General features: G+C 39.6%; 2 protein-coding genes across 2 annotated transcripts; both read right to left on the bottom strand.

Annotated features, from left to right (window-relative positions):
* Positions 1 to 223: 223 nt before the first annotated feature.
* Positions 224 to 8,044, bottom strand: LOC121997063 (pentatricopeptide repeat-containing protein At1g30610, chloroplastic-like). The gene is made up of 9 exons (XM_042551282.1): positions 6,148 to 8,044; positions 5,230 to 5,421; positions 4,947 to 5,028; positions 4,661 to 4,852; positions 4,049 to 4,162; positions 3,052 to 3,142; positions 2,780 to 2,937; positions 1,767 to 2,198; positions 224 to 1,199 (listed from the first exon to the last, which is right to left on the bottom strand). The coding sequence occupies exons 1-9, from the start codon at positions 7,803 to 7,805 to the stop codon at positions 819 to 821; spliced, it is 3,300 nt and encodes a 1,099-aa protein (XP_042407216.1). The 5' UTR covers positions 7,806 to 8,044; the 3' UTR covers positions 224 to 818.
* A 542-nt stretch (positions 8,045 to 8,586) lies between these two features.
* On the bottom strand, positions 8,587 to 11,470 carry LOC121997064 (tubulin beta chain-like). The gene is made up of 3 exons (XM_042551283.1): positions 10,978 to 11,470; positions 9,655 to 9,924; positions 8,587 to 9,523 (listed from the first exon to the last, which is right to left on the bottom strand). The coding sequence occupies exons 1-3, from the start codon at positions 11,369 to 11,371 to the stop codon at positions 8,847 to 8,849; spliced, it is 1,341 nt and encodes a 446-aa protein (XP_042407217.1). The 5' UTR covers positions 11,372 to 11,470; the 3' UTR covers positions 8,587 to 8,846.
* Positions 11,471 to 11,810: the final 340 nt, after the last annotated feature.

Raw genomic sequence — 11,810 nt, forward strand, 5'->3', positions numbered from 1 at the left:
TAATAGCTGTGTTCTTCTGGTTTGAAGATTAAAAGCAATTTGAAAGAAGGTGCTACAATTCTTTAGTTTTCCCCCCAAGTTAACTTGAATAATTTGCATGCAGAAGTAAACAATTGTTCTAAATTATAGCATGGACCCAAGGCCCAAGTTGCAGACTTCAGTGATTGAGTTTCAAGTGTTTCCTGTGCAGTAAGATAAAGAATATTAGGGAGAAGTAAATTTCAGGGGACAACAATCTGTAAATTTGGATCAAGTTCTTGGACGAATAAAAATATTGTAAAGCTCATCATGATCTTGGCTCGCCTACAAAGTTGGACCATATGAATTCTTGGACCACCATGGGTTGTTGGCTTGTTGATGGTTTTCTTAGACTTGCTCATGAAGGCGTGGCATTAGAGGTAGCGGAATGATTAAAGAGCACAAGAATCTCAACGAATTTAAGGTTCCCGTACAGAGATGATGCCAAAAAAAAAAAAAAAAAATCCATGCTGCACCATTCATATTTAGTGTTGTCAGCTAGTAGAATTCGTGTCCTGCACTTCTGCAAAAGATCTCTGTGAGTCCATAGAATTTAGCTACTGTAAACTTCTGAAGCATCATGAAGTGATTATTGAGCTGAAAGAACATGCTAAAGTAGGGTTGCTTTAATCATATGTTGATGCCATTTGTGCCACTTGCATTTGCTGAGCAAATGCTTGCATTTCATCAATGTCCTCTGCTTCTCTACTGGTTGAAAACTATAATTCTCCTCACTGCTTATGAGCTTTCAGGAATATATCTCAAGCTTGGAACTGCATCAGAAGGAAAGATTGCTCCAGTTATGAATTGCATGCCACTTCCAGATGATTTGGTGATCTTGGAACATCATTTACTTGGGAAACAAACTGTTTGCAAGCTTTTCTCAGGTTCTCTTTTACTTGGGGCAGCTCCCTGTTTTGAGCTGTGAGGGCATCCAATTCATCAACCAGCCTTAAAATAGTGTCGCTCTTAAAGCGATGTGCATTGTTGTTGAGTAAATTCAACCATGACCTCTCAGAAAAGGCATGGATGTCGATCTCCTGAAGAATGTCCAAGCAAGAAAAGGCAGCCGGGTGGTCTTCTTCCACTAGTTTCATGCAAAATCTTTCCTTGATAATAGGTATTGGCGGCACCCTTTCAAAGCGAACCAAATGCTTCCATGTTGACTCAAGCACCAGGATCTGAATTCAAACGGAAAATATATTTACACAAGAAAAAAGAAAAGAAAAAGTAAGCTTCAGTAGTTGTATAAGAAAGATCAGCTAACAATACAGACAGCCATAGTATCTCCTAGTATGTTTCAAGCTCTTGATTTAGATAATAAAGTAGATTTCCATTTTTCCACTATAGGGTCCAAAACCTAAATTTAGATTGAAAGACACAGAAATAAGTATTTGGAAAAGGTAAGATAGGAGAGCCAGCTGCTCATGCTAAATTTAGGCTTCGTGTAGCTTCATCTGACTCCCTAGAAATAATCAAAGTTGCCTTGGCGGTTGATAAAGTAAAACTAGAACTGTTAACTTGTAAAACAAGAGACATATTCAAATTCAAGTCTTATCTTACTATCACATGCATCATCAGGTGATGATGATTATTCTACCTAGATATGAAGATGGAAGTTCTAAAGTTTGAATGAAATAATACTTGCATATGAAACAATAACTGAGGCTACTAGAGAACTCAGCATTGAAATAGGACAGCATTTCCATTACTTAAGAGAATGATGAATTTAGTGCATTAGAAATTACCTTCCCAGCCCTGAATGCATCAAGCATCATGCGCATATGTCTTTTTGTGTTGAAGTGAAACCCTTGGTTTAGCATTTGTCTATAAACATTCTCAAAATCATCCCACTTCTGTCTTTGAGCATAAGACTCAATCATGGTATTGAATGTAAAGTTATCAGGAACAACCCTTTGACTCAAGCCATTGCTGTCAACATTCTGATAACCACCAGCCAATATTTTCTGAAACAGATCTTTTGCTTCTTCAAACATCCCATGACCCAAGTATGACTTCAACATTATGTTACAAGTTACAATATTTGGCAAACAAAATTTATGCATTTGGTTAAAGACAAATGCTCCATTCTCAATGCTTCCAGAGTCTATACAGGTATGAATCAATCCAGTATATGTTACAACCAAAGGTTTCTTTGCAACCTTGCATATTTTCTTTATCTGCAAAAGAGACATAAATGGTCAAATGATTTAATCAATATTGCAACCTTGCATATCTTATTTAACAGCAATAAAGATAGAAATGATTAAAAGTGTTTTGCAACAATTGAGCAACTAGGTTGTAGGAATCAATTACATGGCCACAAACCATCTTTTTGACCAATAACATATTCACTCAGTTATCAGGAATATTTTTTGAGAAAATAGTTGGATATTATTCTAAGAGTATACTATGTGTAGCCCCTAGGGGCAATTCCAAAATCTCCAATATAGTTCCTAATTTAAGAGACCTACCAATTTAGTTAAGAAAAATCAAGTGACATGACATTTTTTTAAAATTTTTGTGCAAAATATAAGGGACTATTTATTTATTTTTTAGATCCTTAAATCTATCTCATGAGAACAATAAAGAGCCTTCCACTAACATTTTCAGTTCTAGGGAGGATGGGTTGAGATTTATGGATACTCGAAAGATTTGATGGCTTCCAACTGTTATGTGTAACTAAAGTTATGAAGGGAGAAATGCACCACTAGAAGAAAAAGTTGGAATATTATCACAAAAACTGGTCAAAGATAAAAACCTGGAGTAAAGCTTCTTGGCACCTCCCTGAGCTGCAGAGACAGCGTGCTAGATCATAATAAAGACTGGCTGTGCCTATAATTCCACGCTTTTCCATGTCTTGCACTGCTGCTACAGCTTCATCAATTTTACCTTCTCTCCATAGAGCATTTACAAGAACTGCAGCCAACATAAGGGTGATACATATTGAGTAACCAAATCTTGGGATTGAAAAAAATGGCAAACCAGCAATCATAGTCAATAAAGATCTTTTACCAGCAGAAACTATGTTACCTTTGTAATTCAGAGCTCCAGGTACTGATGTTTTCTCAACTTTCCTAAAAAACTCATGCACTAGGCTGTACTTGCCACATGCCAGCATCACCTGTTAATAAAAAGTAAAAAGCATTGTGCTCCATTAAAGGGTCATAAATAACACAAGGACAGCTGAAATGAGTAGAAAATCAAGGTTTGTCTTTAGGTATTACTGTATTGATGATGGGAAATTATCTAAGAATTAACATCTGATACTAACAGATTTTCCTTTTTACCTAGAAAGCAATAGATCAGGAACAAAAATGTAAAAGCTAATTCAGAGAGAGAAAATTTGGTCAATAAAATGGGTTATTGGCAAGATCCAGATATTAACAATATGAAAAGAGCAAGAAATTTGAGAAAAATGCAGCAATAACTTGAACAAAATAGGCAGTTACTAGAACTTACAAATAAGACTAAAGAAACAACGTAATGAGAGTTCTAAGGTGAGAACTAGATTGCTAAGAAATTCTAAAATTCAGAAAAACAAATTCCTTGAAGAAGATGAATTGAGCTATCTGATGCTTAAATCAGAAAACACCCAAATTGTATATGGTGAAATTTACAGACATTCTTTTAATAACTTAATCAAGATAAACATCACATTTGCTAAACTTACCGAGGAGAGAAAGAAGAGAGACTAGATTCTAATAAGTTAACCAAACATGAAAAGTAAATATCCTACAAAAACAAATAAGAATTTACACCACTCAGGAACTCACTAACTGTGGTGCATTGTTTATAATTCACTTCCTAGGTTAAAATAACTACAACTCAATTTGTGGCCATTTGCAGGTTTTTTCCTACTTAAATTCCTGATAAATTGAATTGTAATTTAGTCTATTAAAAAAAATGAAACAACGAGACTGATCATGATGAACTGTACCATGAGTTCCTACATTTCACATATGATGATTCCTATAACACAATTCTATCCCGGGTATGGATTCTAGCAAAATGAGAGAGATGCAGAGACCTCCATGATGAGCCCATAGGTTGTGTTAGAAGGCTTTATACCCCGCTGTTTCAGCTGTTGTAGAACCCAAAATGCTCCTTCCCATTGTTTCTGCGTAACACAAGCATTCAAAACCTACAATTGAGAAAGGCATGGAATTATCAGTTAGCTGTAACAAGCAACAAGGCGCTTCTAACTTCTTATACTAAACTGCACGAGGAGTTGGAAGTCTGTTAAAATTCAAGAGATAGCCCAATGCAACCCAAATGCCAAGACACTTATGTGGGGAACTCTCGGTATTTAAACATATTTGAGAGCCCTCATTCTTAGAATGTGGAAGTAAAAGGTTGGTGGTTCTCTCTCTCTCTCACTCCCACTCCTATAATATGTCCCCTTAGGCTCAATTTCATTTTTAAAGGTGAGAGCCTGACTCTTATACCATGTTAGAGCTAAAGAGAAAGCTCAATCCAGCATTAATGTCAAGGCACTTAGGTGCGGACCTCTTGGTATTCAAACATATTTTAAAAAGCACATTTTAAGGATGTGGAGGTTATCCTCTCTGTGTCACTCCCACTCCTTTTTACAGAGTCTCTAACACTATCACACTTTATTTTCTAACAGAAGAATACTCACTGCATTGTAGACAACAAGGTCTGGTTCAAGGCGTGGATCCCACTTCTGAAGAGGGCCCAAGTTGAACTTCTTTTCTGGAACAGCTTGCATGCAATCCATGACATCAAATAGTTCCTTCATGAGTCCTGCTTGGCCCAGTGTAACAGCAATACAATGGTAAGCTGCAAGATCAGGGTACGAAGATAACCCTTGCTGCACAGAATTTTAAACATAGTCAACACAGTTGTAACTTCAAAGTGAGAATCATAACTCTACAGTGAATAGATCACAAAACTAAGATCATTACGCGCATAGCTTGGAATATGTTAAGTGCTTCAATAGGTCTCTTTGCCTTCCCAAGCACATCGAGGACAGATGTGTAAACATATCTGTAATAAAAGATCGTAAATATATATACAAAAATAAACAAATTTTCAATTCCAAATCAGCAGAAATGTTGAAAAAATAATCTCTAGTGTGAGGTTTTGATGACATAAATGAGAAGAAAATGTCAGGTAAGGAATGTGGCCTGCAAAATACAATAATAATTCAAAATTTTAAACTTTTTTAGGAACAATTCATATATAGACCTGCTCTTAAGTGACTTAAATCTCTCTCGGGACTGAAACCATTCAACAACTTGTAGTACCCTTCTCCAGTTCCCATGTTTGCCCAATATCTGAACAATCCTCAAGATTGAATGATCTGTGAATTTAATCCTGGCATTGTGAATCATCTTAGAAAACTTCCATTGAGGTATATTTATATCAGCTGCATTTAACCTGTGACAAAATATCATATGATTAAAATGGACTATTTAAATCATAAAAGAAAGCCAAAAAATTCCAAATACTAAAGTAAGACAAATCCAATAATCAGAATGTATCGACAAAGAGAGATAAACAAACATACTAAGAAACACAATCCTTAGTGGAAATCGTTTAATGAACAAACTGTACATTTGAAGACATAATGCATTTCACTAATTAGCCTAGCCTAGCCAAGCCAAGCCAATCCAAGCCTGGTCGAGCAAAGCCTGCATCAGAACTGCTATATGTCAGCTAGTGTCCCTCAAGTGGTGGATACTAATTCTATGTTGTCAAAGGGAAAAGATTTTCATTTGGCGAGTGGATCCTTCAAGGAGCCTTATGGTCTATTGGAAAGTAATATTCCTATGGAGGTGGTACCAAAGTAGATCTTGCTTGGTTTGCTCTCATTGGTGCAACCAGAAATACAACACCACAATTGCAGTTGATCAACAAGGCCATATTGAGTAGATAGAATTGTACGAGCAAAGAAAGATAGAAGTATGTTCAATGATAGGGCGGAGCTGGAACTCTTGACTGATATGCAAGATGAAGTTGCACAAGAAAGCAACACCAAGAGTTAAGCAAAATTAGAATAAATGAAAGCATGTTTATGTCATGGAATAGTGATTTGAACATGTAGCAAGCAATAAACATCATCGTGCAATAAAAAAAAAGGAAAATTGGACATTCACGGCTTACTGCTTTGCTAGGTTCTGTATCCTCTCTTCCAATTCCATCCGCAATACCCTTGGTCTGTTTCTGACATCAGTGAACACCTCAAAAGTCTTAAATGCAGCTCTGTCCTCAGAATCGAAGCAATCAGCATCTCTAGAAAAGTTGCTGGTGTCCAAATTAACATCACTGAGCATCTTACTTGTATTCAAACCATTAGCATTCATGCCAGAATTCCAGTTTTGCCTATCATGCCCATCATACTTCTTTGACAAAGAAAATTTGTTCCTCTTCACTATTTGCTCTTTGTCATTATTTTGTTTCCCTACCCAACTATTGACATGCATATTCTGCCCATCATTTTCATCCTCAAGTTTGAGCTCTTCTCCGCTTCTTCTCAATCTGGTATTTGCCAATCCATGATCCCTTGTCAAATGGAGCTTGTGATTAGTAGTCATATTGGAACCAGGGCTGACATTGCTTGTATCACTTGCATAAAATTTCTTAGCATTTTGTTCCTTTTTTATCATCACGAGTTCCTCTGACTTTCTCTGTATACTTTCTACAGTAGAATGTAACCTCTTTACAGAATTATTAATTACATACCCATGCACAGTATTTGCCACCTTACTATCGTTGGGATGATGGTCATTGATATAACTAATCTCGTGATCATCAATGCCTCCATTTAAATCATCATTACTTGACCATGGACTGTTTGATTCAGTTAGTTCCCCACTTACAGGCTTTGAGCGTCTAGGACGAGATTCACCCCCTGATGAATGGGAGTAGTTACTATGTTTGGCATTATTTCCCTTGGAAGTTTCAAGTTTATCAACTCCTACTATTTTCCTATTCTTTTGAGATATATCCATCTGTCTCTCTAAATGACTCACTTTTCCTTTAACAAAATAGTAGCCTTCTGCGTCTTCTCCTGTATCATATAATTTGTCTTGCGAGTGAAATTTCCTCAAAGTTCTAGAATTACCATTACCATTGTTGTGTAGATTACTAGTATTGCCGTTTCTCCTTGGAGTTCCTTTCTGTAACAGCCCTTCATCCAAACCCCATCGGTCAGCACTTTTATTCCTTTTTGATCCAGTAGCATCTTCCAAGTCCTTGGTCCTTACACGAATGGAAAATCTTTCACTCCTATTCGTTATTGATCTTGTAGCATCTTCCAAGTCTTTATTCCTTCCACGAACGGCAACTCTTTCACTCCGAGAGCTATTTTCCACCGCATTTGGCCTCTGCTTTGAATCATCATTTCTAACTGATCGATGTTGCTGCTTCATTCTGAACGATTTCCCCTTATTCACAGGTCGCTTCTTCGAGCCTTCCTCCTCGCCATCGCCCGTATGCCTACTCCTATCTGTCCTCACCGATTCCAAAACCTTCACATAATCATCAAACGCGGGCGTAAACGTGAATTCCTTCTCAAGAAATATACTGGAGGCAGACACGCTCCCCATATCCTCGAAAGCACAAAAAATTCGGCCTTTGGAACTTCCTCCGTCGAGATCCCGTCTTCTCCTTGCCATCCGAAGAACCGAAGCTCTGCCTAAGAAGCGTCTCGGCAGAATCGAAATCCCCTGAAACGAAGAAACATTCGGCCAAGCATTCCTAGAAAAACTCCGGCAATCCCCTGAACCGAGGAGGCCCATTGGCCTGTTCGCTAACATCATCTCTTCCGGGATTTGCAGGAACAGCAGAGCGACGAACTAGCTTAGGGAATCATAGAAAGGGGAAAGGGGATTGGCAAACGAAGATCATTAGACCTGCGAACTCGGGAGCATAAGGAAGCGCAGGGGCTTCCTCGCGCGCGATGGCTAAACCCTCAGCGGGGAGCTCGGGAAAAGGATAGAGCGGCCACGCCGTCTTCTGACTCATCGTCATGTGATTGGGCGTAGCGACGTTGCCGTATCCTTCTCCGTGGAGTCATCAACTAGCTCGGGGTCCGCATCAGTCGCACTCCTTCGTCCGGCCAGCCCATGGGCCGAAATCAGTCCGCCAAAATTTTAGCCCAAGGTATTGAAAGTCGTTACTGGAGGCACAAGGTTTCCACTTGTAACTTGTTCCTTACAGTGTTGCACATTTTCCCATTCGATGTGTTGGTCACAAATTTGCTATTTTGAATGCTGTTTCTTCTTTATCCGAGACTCTCTCTATTTAACTAAACTCTTTGCTTTTTCTGCAGAAGTTGGAACTGCTGGAAAATTTTGACGTTCGTCAGGTTTGAGGCATAACCAACGGAGCCTCGCAAATCTGTGGTTTCTGCCGAATGCTGCATGTAAATCTTACAAATCCTTATATGTAGGCAACTGCTTTGCTGTTTCTTAATCTGCATGTGAAAACATTCGATGACAGCAAGACACGATATGTGATGGGTTGTGTAGGATTCAAGATATCACACCGAAAGTTAAGATTCAATATCAAAGTGCGTTCATGGCCAGAGACAAGAATCCAGAAGTCTCAACATCACAATCAATTCAATCTCAACAAACATAGAAGCATATATCTAACAGTAGAAACCAAATCCCTCGCAAGCCAAGCAAACAAGGCATCAAAGTGGATTCATGGCCAGAGTCAAGAATCCAGAAGTCTCAACATCACAATTAATTCAATCTCAACAAGCATAGAAGCATATATCTAACAGTAGAAACCAAATCCCTCGCAAGCCAAGCAAACAAGGCAAACAATTTTTTAATAATATAGGGGAGGATTACTCAGCCTTCCAGCACCTCCTCGCCTTCCCCTTCCTCGTACTCTTCATCCTCTGCAGTTGCATCTTGATACTGCTGGTACTCAGCCACCAGATCATTCATGTTGCTCTCAGCCTCCGTGAACTCCATCTCGTCCATACCTTCTCCAGTGTACCAATGCAAGAAAGCTTTCCTCCTGAACATGGCTGTGAATTGTTCGCTAACCCTCCTGAACATTTCTTGGATGGAGGTCGAGTTGCCAATGAAAGTAGATGCCATCTTGAGTCCCTTGGGTGGAATATCACACACACTGGACTTCACGTTGTTTGGTATCCACTCCACAAAGTAGGATGAATTCTTGTTCTGCACATTGAGCATTTGCTCGTCAACTTCCTTAGTGCTCATCTTCCCACGGAACATGGCTGAAGCGGTCAAGTATCGGCCATGGCGAGGATCAGCAGCACACATCATATTCTTGGCATCCCACATTTGTTGGGTTAATTCAGGAACAGTGAGAGCCCGATATTGTTGCGAACCCCTTGATGTGAGAGGTGCAAATCCTACCATGAAAAAGTGGAGACGGGGAAAAGGGATGAGGTTGACTGCAAGCTTCCGAAGGTCAGAATTAAGCTGTCCAGGGAAGCGAAGACAGCAAGTGACACCGCTCATTGTAGCAGAGATTAAGTGATTGAGATCACCAACTGACATTAAAAAGAAACATTGGCATTAAGTGATAATTGATCATAGCAGAGAGGAACAAACAGTATCCCAATATTCAAAATGGAAAATTGATAGACAAGAAACTGAGAACCCCATGTAAAGGAATACTCACAAGTAGGATTTGAAAGCTTCAAGGTGCGGAAACAGATATCATACAGTGCTTCGTTGTCAAGTACCATACATTCGTCAGCATTCTCAACAAGTTGATGAACTGACAGTGTAGCATTGTATGGCTCGACAACTGTATCAGACACCTTGGGAGAGGGGAACACTGAGAAGGTAAGCATCATTCTATCAGGATATTCCTCCCTGATCTTTGAGATGAGAAGGGTCCCCATGCCTGACCCAGTACCTCCTCCCAAAGAATGGCACACTTGGAACCCTACAGAATAATGAAAGAAACAGGTTTAAAAAACATTCTCGGGCAACATGACAAAGGACGATGACATGACCAAGAATAAATAAATAAAAAGTAAACAAACGCTATGTAATGACAATAATAAAAGGATTCTGAAAGAGGCCACTGCGCTCCTTTTCTGCATCTGAGATTGGAAAAGGCAAACAAATGATGCCATAACAAAGTAAGACGGAGAAGTTAGATTCCAAAGTCTGGTATCCACAGCACACCCCTTTTGTTGGATAGATTATTTACTACATGAATGAGTTATATATATATTCAATCTCTTAGCATCGCAGATTGTTTAGAACCAGTGGTTTCTATGAACGAACTCTAGGAATGATTTCATAACTCAAAAGGACCTCGTTATACAACATAACATGGCACAAGAATTTACTGAAGTTGAGTAAATAGAATAACAAAAAACAAATGCTAGACAATCTAACATACATGGACTAGGATTACCAACAATTAGCATATATTGATCGAACAGAAGTTTTATATAAGTCGGCCAACATGTACGCCACTATTAACAATAGCTAAAATAATTATAGTATCATCAATTACATTAGTCAGATGTATCATGTACCAACATTGATATCACATAATCAATGACAAATTTAAGAAAAACAAGAAATTAAAAAAGATGGAGACTGATGGTAAGGTAAATCCCACAGTAAACGGTTCTATTTCTATGATGGACAGAGTAAATCTCACACGCACACAAGACCATCTTTCGATAAAAAGTGAAGAATCAGATCCTTATACTATCCAATAGAAAAGAAAAGAACTCACATTTTCACACGCTGATTTCATATATTTGTATGAAATTTTAAACACAGAGCACAGTATTCGGAATATTTTAAGATAAAATGGTTCAAACTAGAGGGGATCAATCAACACCCAAGACGTTCGAAAAATAAAGGAAACCCTACAGATCCACCACTTTAGCCTAATTTTAACAACGATCAGAAAGTACTTAAAAATAACACAGATCCACTAAGAACTAAAGCCTATTTTGAACGAGGAAGGTCATACCCTGCAAGCAGTCGCAGTTCTCTGCCTCCTTCCTAACCACATCAAGCACCGAGTCAATGAGCTCAGCACCCTCCGTGTAATGCCCTTTGGCCCAATTGTTACCAGCACCGGACTGGCCGAAGACGAAGTTATCCGGTCTAAAAACCTGGCCAAAGGGCCCAGATCGGACGGAATCCATAGTTCCGGGCTCAAGATCCATGAGCACCGCGCGAGGGACGTAGCGCCCACCGCTGGCCTCATTGTAATAGACGTTGATCCTCTCGAGCTGGAGGTCCGAATCGCCGGTGTACTTCCCAGTGCCGTCGATGCCGTGTTCGTCGCAGATTACCTCCCAAAACTTGGCCCCGATCTGGTTCCCGCACTGCCCGCCTTGGATGTGAAGGATCTCTCTCATCTTCGCTCCTCCGCTTTTCAAAAATTAGGGTTCTGGATCCCGGCGAGAGGAGTATACCAATAAACTAGAGGCGTAGCCAGGGAGAGGAGCGAGTGAAAGCTTCAGATCTGGGACACCACTTTATAGTAGGGTAATTCTGATCTCCTCACCGGAGTAACCTTACCGCTTCGCACCTCCTCAATTATCAGACCAAGCGGTCAGTAGGAGGCTGAGTACAGCTAAGACAGGCCATCTGACGGTCGAAAGACGAAAGTGGTGAATATCGTACGGTTCCTGGAACGATCGTATGGAAAAGTGTATGCGACCTAGAGTTGGGAGCGGTGAGCTGTTGTCACGTGCACGAGGCGCGGTAGGGAGAAGAAAGCGACGTGTGGCTGTCGCCCTCCGCCGGCTGTTTTGATAAGGTCGACTGCATTTGAGAACGAAATGGTCCGGTTCG

Source organism: Zingiber officinale, chromosome 6A (assembly GCF_018446385.1).
Source record: "Zingiber officinale cultivar Zhangliang chromosome 6A, Zo_v1.1, whole genome shotgun sequence".
Lineage (NCBI taxonomy): Eukaryota > Viridiplantae > Streptophyta > Magnoliopsida > Zingiberales > Zingiberaceae > Zingiber > Zingiber officinale.